Here is a 10,641-nt window from a genome sequence, read left to right as displayed (position 1 = left end):
CCCTTTAAGTTTTTGATGAATGCAAGTTATACACAGCAAATGTACTATGTGTGTGGGGAAATAAAAGCTTTGTTGTTCTGGGCCACTTCATAGAACTTAAGATGGAATTACCAGAAACTACAGATGCACTTTTAACATCTCTCAGAGGGGTCAAAACACTTATCGCAGCTTTCTGCCCCTGCTATTTTTTCTATGCGGTGCACTTAATGCACTATCGGGCTAATAGAGTAATAATTCTCTGACCACGTAGAGTCAGTGGTGTTGATACAGACGACTCCCTGAGTGCAAGTGGGGTTGACTTTGCTCATGCCTAACCACTAAATGAGTTACAGATGAATTATCCTGCCCTTCCACCACACAGGCCTTTCAGCTGCAAAAATGAGTTTGCCCATTTCCACCGCAGTATCCGCAGTCCATTTACTATCTGTAAATTACACTCATTAGCAACATACAAAGGAAATGCTGCGGAATAAACAAGAGTCTTTCATCATCGGTCAGCAGGAGTTGCGTTTGTTGATCCCATACACCAGTGTTTTTTTTTCACTGTTTAATTCACTGGAAGTGAGCCCAATGTGAGTAAGAGACATAAGAGTGACTATTCTAATCATAGGTTTCACTTCCTCTACGGTTATCTCCTCAACTGTAGTTCACAACTATAGAATTCTGGTCTTAATCAGATCTAACAACCAAAATATTTTTAGTTTTTAGTTTTAATTTTTAGTTTCCTTAAACCTGCAGAAGGCAGAATGTTTTTGGCATCACTGGACAAAAATTGAAAACTGCACTTCTGCACGTCCTCATGACTCTGTTTTCAGTAGTGATGTTACTTGCTGTGCCGCGGCTTCGGAGCGTATCGAGGCTTGTATAGTTCAGGGGCGTGTCCAGACATTTTTGATAGGGGTGGCACCAGTGGGGCACTGACTTATGCAGGGGTGGCATGAAGTGTGAGCAGGAGCGCCTGCGCAGAGACATATACACTCACGTATGCACGCACACACACACACACACACAAGAAAATACACACCCACACCCAGGTGTCGGCATAGCATTAATTTACCATTTTTGTCTCCACAACCCATATCTACTTCACTTACTAACACTGCAAGCAAGAACAGACCTACTAGTCACAACATTCAGGAAAAGGCAACATACAAATGTGATTGAAAACTACCATACTTTATTCTAACCTCAAAACAACCTTCCAAGGTATGATATACAGTACATACAAAAAAGACAATGCATTTTCTGTATAAAGTGCACTGTATAAAGTGCCAACAAAATTACAATAAATAAGCCTGTTTGGGCAAAACATTTACTTGACAAAACTTGTCACATGTGCCACAGTGTAGTAAGTTACCGTAGTATTCTCAGCAACAGAGAAACCTGAACTCCCAGGTATAAACAAAAGTCACATCCCTCCTCACATACCAGCAAATCTTGTTTTAACATTGTAAAGTGAACTGTTAAATAATGCCAAAATAATTTGTAAATTCCCAAAGTAGGTTACATACAAAAGAAAATCCTTATTCTAAAACAGTCACTTTATAACGTGCCAACAAAATTAAAATAAATAAGACATCATTCATCACAGGAATCTTCATTTGACTCTGCAATAACACATAGGTTGTCATTAGAATGATAATAAAATGTGCCTAAAATATTAAGCATATTATACTTCATATGAAAAATTAATTGTTAAGACATACCAATAGGTCCGTGCCCGTCAAATGGGGCTGCCACACCACTATCCCCCTGTGCATGGCCTGCAGGAACCTCTGGATTGTCAGCACTGGACACACCTGAAGCAATACAGAGATTGTATCAGTTCATTTATATGTCAAATTGTCACATTTAGGCTTTTCACACCAGTATTGTTAAAAAAATTGTCTACACGCTTAATGACAGTATATGCCACTGTAGTATAAGTGAAATATCCCAGTTCGAATCAATGCACATAATGTTTTAAAGAAGGTAAATTCATACATACCCTGATGTGTATGTGATGTTGAGGGTCTTTCATCTTTACCATCCACATGTGACTCTATAATAATACATAAGCTGTGATTAGAATGATAATACAATCAGCCTTTCCTAAGTAAACTAAGTGGTATGTTACAGTCAAACCAAATGAGTAAGTTCAAACATGAGAACAAACTTGAACTATCAGGATTTCACATACCTATGTGTACAGCTGAAGCTGAAGGCTGTTTCAGGACAAGCTGGCTCTCATCCTCTGACTGACTGCTCTGCCCCGGCTCTGGCTCTATTTTGGATTTCTTTCTTTTGAAGAAATCCTTTATATTCTGATTTCTTTTCATACTGTAATAGTCCCATAGTGCACGACATTCTTGTATGTTGTACAATAGATAATTGTGCATACACACGAATGAAAACGAAATGTAATTGATGTTACACGGGTCTAACATAACAATGTTACGCAGTACAGAATAGCTAAATGTTAGCTTTAGCATCGTTGACAGTCAAAACAGTGTTTGCTAATGAGATGAGATGATGACAGCCTTGTGCCAATTACAATAAAAAGAAATAAAACAAGACAGGGTAAATGTTTAGCTTATTACCGTTACAGCTTTTAACTACAGGCACAGTGAGTGTAGTAAAATGTAGGTTACTCACATCTTTCACGACGACGCTCCAGAGACGTGTTGCTTCCATAGACTGACTGTAGAAAAAAAGTTTGTTTCACCTGTAGGTTCACCTGCTCAAACTTCTTCTTCTTCGCGCCTTTTTTTTTTGCAGGCTACATACTACTTTAGCGCATCTCTGCCTCTCAGGTTTGAGAAGGAACTGCAACTCTAAACAAGAGTGCAGTTTACATTCAGTGCCGTGGCCCGCCTCTGACTGGGCATATAGCCAATCATATTTTAAGATATTGGGGTGGCACTTGGGGTGGCCAATCAGATTTCAGGGGTGGCCTGTGCCACCCAAGGCCACTCCCTGAACACGCCAGTGGTATAGTTTTAGACCAATGACGTCATTGATGACGTCCGAAGCCTCGCTGCTCGGCCTTACCGCTGACTGGTTCCGGAAGTGGTTCAGATCTTCACCGATCTTCACCTCTTAAACCAATGCCACTTTTAAGAAGTGACACGTATCGTTTTAGACCAATGACGTCATTGATGACGTCCGAAGCCTCGCTGCCCGGCCTTACCGCTGACTGGTTCAGGAAGTGGTTCAGATCTTCACCGATCTTCACTGGTTAAACCAATGCCACTTTTAAGAAGTGACACAGAACACTAATATTACCCCTCCTGCCATTATTATATTATATTACACTACACTACAATACAATTATTGACCAAAGGATTGGTTTACACACATAAGATGCATTCCTCACAAAACAATTACAGTTTATTATACATGTATGTTATATACTCATAATATACTTTCTAGAAAATAGACATTATATTATATATTATATAGATATAAATGGATTACATGGTAATATATTTTTTTCATTGTTTATAGTCATTCCCAGCAGCCTTTACTGGAGCAAAATACAGTATATCACAGATCACATGGTTACGATCATATCTGCCTGTATTACACTCGTTGACCACCAGGTGGTTTTGTGTGCACATGAAGCCTCGAGAAATGAACCCTTTTCCGAACCAATTTGCTGGAAAGCTTTAATGCTTCATGAAGCTTCAGTTCGCCATCACTGGTTTTCAGGCTTTAAAAAAATCGAGCCTGTGACGGGAGACTTTGGCCAATAACAGGTAATTTCAGAGAGAGAGCGTTCCTATTGAGCGTTCATTCAACGGAGCCGGCTGTCAATCACTCGTGAACTTTGATCAAACGGTCAAACTAGGCAGCGCTGATCAAATATGAATCAATATTCTATTACTGTAATGCCTATTTCTCACCTCTACTGTTTAGCTGTAAAATGAGAAAGTTTGCTCCGGCTGGTGGGTGGTGCTTGGTATTTCCTCAACTGATCTCAATATGGCGGCCGAGTCACAAACTTTATTCTTTGATCAGCTCTGCCTAGTTTGATCTTTTGATCGGAGTTTGCGAGTGATTGACAGCTGCTCAGAGACGGCAAGGCTCCAGCTCAGCTCTGATTGGTTGTTTTCCGACGGTCTGTGAAATCTTGCAGATGCCATTAGGAGCACCGGAGGACACAGAGGCACATGATTTTTTTCAGATTACTTGTCTCATGCACTACTGTCAGGATATAGTGACCGTTTTATAAAAATATATATCATATTTGCTCCAATTTTACCTACTGCTGCTTTAACTGAATGCATGCAAGGCATCTTGGCAACTCCCTCGTTGGCACCAACTCTGCTCCTTGTTTGCTCTGTGTTGCTTCGGAAAACATACAAGTTTAGACTTGTGTCAACTTTTCAAAATCATGTTTGTTCCAATTCTACCCACTGCTGCTTTAAGAGAAATCTTATCACATGGGGGTCTGTGACCTAATGTGACAGGGGTCCTCGACACAAAAAAGGTTGAGAACAACTGCCATAGACTAAAGGTACGAGATACTTCTTTGGTTCCAGGATGCACATACGGTTAGGGGAACAGGTCAGATGAGCTAACACAAGGAAACAAACCAAACAGAAATATGAAAACATAAATGATGTGTTTGCAGACAAATAGCAGACTGTATGTTCAGGACAGAGACAGGTCTTGTAGGTGTCTGCAAAATCAATAGTAAGGGTATGGCTAAGGTGAATTCAGGCTGAAATGGAATAAGATTAATGATGTCCAAGTCAACATATCAACAAGAGCACAACTTTTAGAGTTAATGCACTGCCTCTTTTACCCTCAGTTCTTTGTCATTTACTGTAAATATGTGGCTGCATGGTTGATGATGTCACTGGGCTTGATGCTTCCAATAACTGTGAGGAAGCAGCCACCTGCTGCAGCCTCCTCCCACCGCTGCTACGCCATCTGGCAAACGAGGCAGAGTAGACCAGGAGAGAAGATCAACACACCAGCTGCACCGCTCTGATACCAGACAGGAATTCGTGGTAAGGAATTAAAATTTGTCAGAGCCTGACTGAAAGTTGTACTATTGCTATATCAAGACAGGTTTTCACCTTTGATGAGGAGGAAGTAACTGACAGATAATTACAGCATGATACGTTTGAGCACATTTTCAGATTGTACAGTAGACTTTTTGAAGCATGCTTCATATATCTTTCTCAATGAAATGACAAACAAGAACAACAATACAAATGGTCAAGCAGTATATGAATCAGTGATTTGATAACATTCATTTATGTTTCTCAGTGCACAAGCTATTCAATGTAAAGTGCATCAGAGCTGCACAGATAATTAGTAAAGTGCATGACATTCTGATTCACTGGATGCATTTTATATCATTAATGGCAGTGAGAAAAAGGCTCCTAGGCTGCCAGTTAAAGCAGCTATGGGTAGATATGGAGCAAATATGATTCAAAAAAGTTATTTTTATAAAATGACACTATATCCTGACAGTAGTGCATGAGACAGGTAATCTGAAAACAAAATCATGTGCCTCTGTGTCCTCCGGTGCTCCTAATGGCATTTGCAAGATTTCACTGACCGGAGGAAAACAACCAATCCGAGCCGAGCTGGAGCCTTGCCGTCTCTGAGCAGCTGTCAATCACTTGCGAACTCCGATCAAACGATCAAACTAGGCAGCGCTGATCGAATATTAATCAATATTCTGTTACTGTAATGCCTATTTCTATCCTCAAATGTTTTCAGAAACATCTTGTAGTGTACTCACTAAGACCAAGAAAGTGGATCATATCAGTCCAGTTCTGAGGTCTCTACACTGGCTCCCTGTCTCTCAGAGAATTGATTTCAAAATACTCCTGCTGGTTTACAAAGCACTAAATGGTTTAGGGGCCAAAATATATTTCTGATCTTCTGCTATGTTATGAACCATCCAGACCTCAGGTCATCTGGATCAGGTCTGCTTAGTGTCCCCAGAGTCAGAACTAAACATGCAGAAGCAGCATTCAGTTTTATGCACCAACTATTTGGAACAAGCTCCCAGAAACCTGCAGGACCAACTTACGCAGATAATGATCTGATACTGCACTAGAGCTTTTACTCTTTTGTGTTTTATTCTATTTTAGCTTCTATCCTAGCTTTTATTTTTAGCTTGTTTTTATTTTCTAATCTTTAATGTTTTATGTTTTTATGTTTTTATAACTGTTTTAATTATGTATTAATGTTGCACTTTGTTGCAATGCACTTTGTGCAATGTTCTTGAATGTTTATGTAAAGCACTTTGAATTGCCCTGTTATGGAAATGTGCTATACAAATAAAGCTGCCTTGCTTTGCCTATCAGTTTAGCTGTAAAATGAGAAAGTCTGTGACCCGGCAGCCATGTTGAGATCAGTTGAGGAAATACCAAGCACGCCCACCAACCGGAGCAAACTTTCTAATTTTACAGCTAAATAGAACACTACAAGATGTTTCTGAAAACATTTTAGGTGAGAAATAGGCATAACAGTAACAGCATATTGATTCATATTCGATCAGCGCTGCCTAGTTTGATCGTTTGATCAAGAGGAGTTGAATGAACAGCCAATAGGAACGCCCTCTCTCTGAAATGACCTGTGATTGGCCAAAGTCTCCCGTCACAGGCTAGGTTTTTTAAAGCCTGAAAACAGAGCCATGAGGACGTGCAGAAGTCTAGTTTTCTCTCAGAACACTTGAATTACAATATGCTGAAAGGTTGTTATGGAATTTTTGCCCAGTGATGCCAAAAAGTATTCTGCCTACTGCAGGTTTAATGAATGAATCATCACCTGATGTACAGATGCATAGATGGTAAAATAAAGTTGGTTGCAACTCTGTCTGAATCCATCTCAAAAAAAATTCTTGTACAGCAGAAACAGAAATCACTCTTTAACCTTTTAAAAGCAGAACCTTTGTCACGTTAACAGGATAAGGATAAGGGTCTAAAAAGTTTTCTCCATAGTCTGCACAGCAGCAGAAAAGAGAGACTATCACCGAAACAATCTGCCATATCACAGTAACCACATTTCTTTCTTGCACGAATGTTTTTTTGTTTTTGTCATTCACATGCTCTCTTTCACACACATCGTCATATTTTTCTGCGTCTCTGCAGCTGCAGGTGTGACCTCAAATGGAGCCAAATATGACACACTGTTACAATCAGTCCATCGATGACTTTCGTAACAAGGTTTACTCCACATCCTACTCCCTCATCACCGTGCTGGGCCTGGTTGGGAATGGCTTCGCCCTGGTGGTGCTGATCAGAGCGTACCGCCAGAGCTCACCTTTTCACGTCTACATGCTGAACCTGGCCGTGTCCGACCTGCTGTGCGTCATGACGCTGCCACTGAGAGTCCTCTACTATGTCACGGGCGAGTGGAACCTGGGGGACTTCGTCTGTCGCATCAGCTCCTACGCCCTCTATGTCAACCTCTACTGCAGCATCTACTTCATGGCTGCCATGTCCGTCACGCGTTTCTTGGCCATCGTCTTCCCTGTGCAGAACCTGCGGCTGGTGACAGAGAACCGTGCTCGCCTGGTGTGCGTGGGCGTCTGGGTGTTCATCTGCCTTTCGTCCTCACCCTTCCTGATGACGGGCGAGAAAAGGGACCCCATCACAAATAAAACCACGTGCTTTGAGCCTCCAGCACAAGGTACAGATATGAAGAAACTAATCTGGCTGAACTATTTGTCCCTGGTGGTGGGCTTTGCCCTGCCCTTCCTGGTAATCCTGATCTGCTACGCCGGCATAGTCCGTGCCCTGCTGTCCCGCACCAACGCTGCCCGACGCCAGCGGGACACGGGCACCAGAGCCATCCGAATGATTGTCATCGTCCTGCTGACCTTCCTCATCTGCTTCATGCCGTACCACGTGCAGCGCACCATCCACCTGAGCTTCCTGTCCCAGCCTGGCAGGTCCTGCCCAGAGAAACTTGCCATGCAGAAGTCCGTCGTGGTGACGCTGTGTCTGGCTGCTGCCAATTCATGCTTCGATCCGCTGCTTTATTTTTTTTCCGGCGAGGGTTTCCGCAGTCGCTTGTCCTCCCTGCGCAGGTCAATGAAGGAAAGCACCCACAACCGTATAGTCAGGGTGATGCCCGTCAAAGGCTCAGAGTCTGGGTTAAACCATCAGCAGGGCTGAGGGCCAGATAATTTAAACCAGACAGGAGGCTCATCAAACAAGCAGCTTAGGATATGTTTAGAGCTCAGGGTGGCGTGTGGCCTCAGTAGCAAACAGGGAAGGAGTTGAGAGAAACATAATAAAACATTTCAATTAATTAGGGCTGTTTTACTCATGAACACAAGTCTCAGGAGCATGTTTTCCTTTAAAATCAATATTTATTATTCTCAAGAATGCATAGTGTTCAGTGTTTAAATCTGCATTATCATTATGGCAGTAAGAAGTATCCTATTATGTCCCAAAAGTTACTCAAACTGTGGAATTACAAATATATATACACAGTATATCAATGTATGAATGTTTTGTAGATACTGTTGTCTTTTTATCGAGTCTTGTATCGCTCAACCTGCATATAAATGTTTATCAAGAAGGGCTAAACTCAACTGTGCACCTTTAATTTTCTTATCTATTCTTCTTCTCCTTATCTTCTATCACTGTTTTTTTTTTTTACATTTTTGTGGCAATGTTAATGTTGTTGTTGTTATTATGAGTTATTGTGATTTTCCATGCTTATTATAAAGAATTTTACTCAATTTGGATTCATATTTGTTGTTTTTGTGCTATTGATTTTTTATATTTCTGTGCATCTTATTTGTAAATAATAATGATGATGAATAATGATTTTCAGCACTGTGTACTTTTAAAAGAGTAGTTTGATATTTTGTGAAATACGCTTATTTGCCTTCTTGTTCTTAAGAATTAGACAAGAAGAATGACGTCCCTCTCGTAACTGCAACTGGTTCAGTATTCTGCTGCCAGGCTTCTAATGGGCATTAATAAAAGGGAGCACATTGCACCAGTCCTGGCATCGTTGCACTGGCTTCCCCTACAATTTAGAATACATTTTAAAGTTGTATTACTCACTTTTAAAGCACAACTTGGTCTGACCCCAGAATACATAATGGGTCTCTTAACACCCTATACGCCTGTACGTGGGCTGAGATCATCTGATCAGCTACTTCTTGCTGTTCCCATGTCCAATTTTGTGACGAGAGGCGATCAGGCTTTTGCTGTCAGGGCTCCCAAACTCTGGAATGCACTTCCTATAGAGATACGATCATCTAAAAAAATTTTTGAAAACACATTTTTTTAGGATAGCATTCCTATAAGTAGAAGACTGGGTATAAATATATGTATGTATACATCCGTTTCTGGACACATGTGTACATTTATACACATTGATGTATATATACTGTTTATTTGTTTTATCAACTTGTCCTACAATTTTACCACTTCTATTATTATTGATATGTTCTGTGATGTTCTGTTTTAGCAGTTACCATATCTTTTACTTTATCTGCTTATATTGTCTTGTGAAGCACTTTGTAACATCTGTTTTGAGAAGTGCTATAAAAATAAATGTATTATTACTATTATTATTATTATAACTGTACGGTGAATATGAAGCTACAGCCAGCTGATGCTTAGCTTAGCATGAAGACTGTAAACAAGGGGAAACAGCTAGCCTGACTCTGTCCAAAGGTAACAAAATCAACCTGCACCTCTAAAGCTCCCAAATTAACACACTGTATACCATGTTTACCATAGACTGTACATCATTTTCAAGTAATAGAACATGTGGCAATTTGATGATAAATGTAGTTATAGACATATTATGGTTAGATGTTGTGTCTTTCTAGCCAAACAGCTACCGAGCTGCAGCCGTGCTTGGCTCGTGATTGGCTCGGGTGGGTGTGTGGGCGGGACATTGAAATCAGACTCTGGCTCCAAATGACATCAAAATCTTGAGATGTGCAGCTCCCGTATCCGGGATATTTTGGCTTCACTCTTGTGCAGTGGAAGGAAGTGGAGACGCATCATCCATCTATATATAGACTCTATAGTTTGTACATACAATTTGTGGTTTGTTTTTGTTTCTGGTTCTTTATGCTAAACTGATCCGATCGGCTGCTGGTTGTAGCTTAGTATGTAGCTTATATTTTGTATTGTAGTATTTTCTGTACTCGATCTTCTCATGTAACTCTGAGCAAAAAAAGCAAATAAAGAATATTTCGCTAAAATGTCAAACTATTCCTCTAAAACGACTGAAAACGTGCTGCTGTATTTCTGTTGTATGCAAATTATATTTCATGTTATTGTATGATGAATGCATCAATAAATCATCTAACGCGTGTCAGTTCAGTATGATCACATGCAATTCTCACTGTGATGGGAAGTTCACACTGGCTGCATGAAGAGTTACCGGCTCTGTCCACTGGGTGTCGCACCAGCACACATATCGTTGTGGCCCTTCTCGAAATGACCCCACACTGACCAATTCCTCTATTGCTTTACTATTATTTATCCGTTTCTCTGAGATGAGTCAACAACAAGCTACAAGATGAGTTGTATTGCACTGACAAATTTAATTTGTGCTAAATGTATAAGTCTATAAAACCCTCTTAATAGCATATAAACACATTAACTGAAGCTATAAAAAGCATATTACATTTATAAAAAAGGGTAAGGGCATATC

At 40.5% G+C, this 10,641-nt stretch overlaps 1 protein-coding gene and 1 long non-coding RNA gene across 2 annotated transcripts; one reads left to right on the top strand and one right to left on the bottom strand.

Annotated features, from left to right (window-relative positions):
• The first annotated feature begins 4,868 nt into the window (after positions 1–4,868).
• Positions 4,869–8,126, top strand: cysltr1 (cysteinyl leukotriene receptor 1). Its single transcript, XM_074647976.1, has 2 exons — positions 4,869–4,997; positions 7,098–8,126. The coding sequence occupies exon 2, from the start codon at positions 7,116–7,118 to the stop codon at positions 8,124–8,126; it is 1,011 nt and encodes a 336-aa protein (XP_074504077.1). The 5' UTR covers positions 4,869–4,997; positions 7,098–7,115.
• LOC141775056 (uncharacterized) lies at positions 7,097–10,307 on the bottom strand. Its single transcript, XR_012595543.1, has 2 exons — positions 10,219–10,307; positions 7,097–10,148 (listed from the first exon to the last, which is right to left on the bottom strand). It is a non-coding gene; the product is annotated as an uncharacterized LOC141775056 (long non-coding RNA).
• Positions 10,308–10,641: the final 334 nt, after the last annotated feature.

The sequence above is a fragment of the Sebastes fasciatus genome, chromosome 10 (assembly GCF_043250625.1).
Source record: "Sebastes fasciatus isolate fSebFas1 chromosome 10, fSebFas1.pri, whole genome shotgun sequence".
Classification (NCBI taxonomy): Eukaryota; Metazoa; Chordata; class Actinopteri; order Perciformes; family Sebastidae; genus Sebastes; species Sebastes fasciatus.
This window is presented reverse-complemented; position numbering and strand designations above follow the sequence as displayed.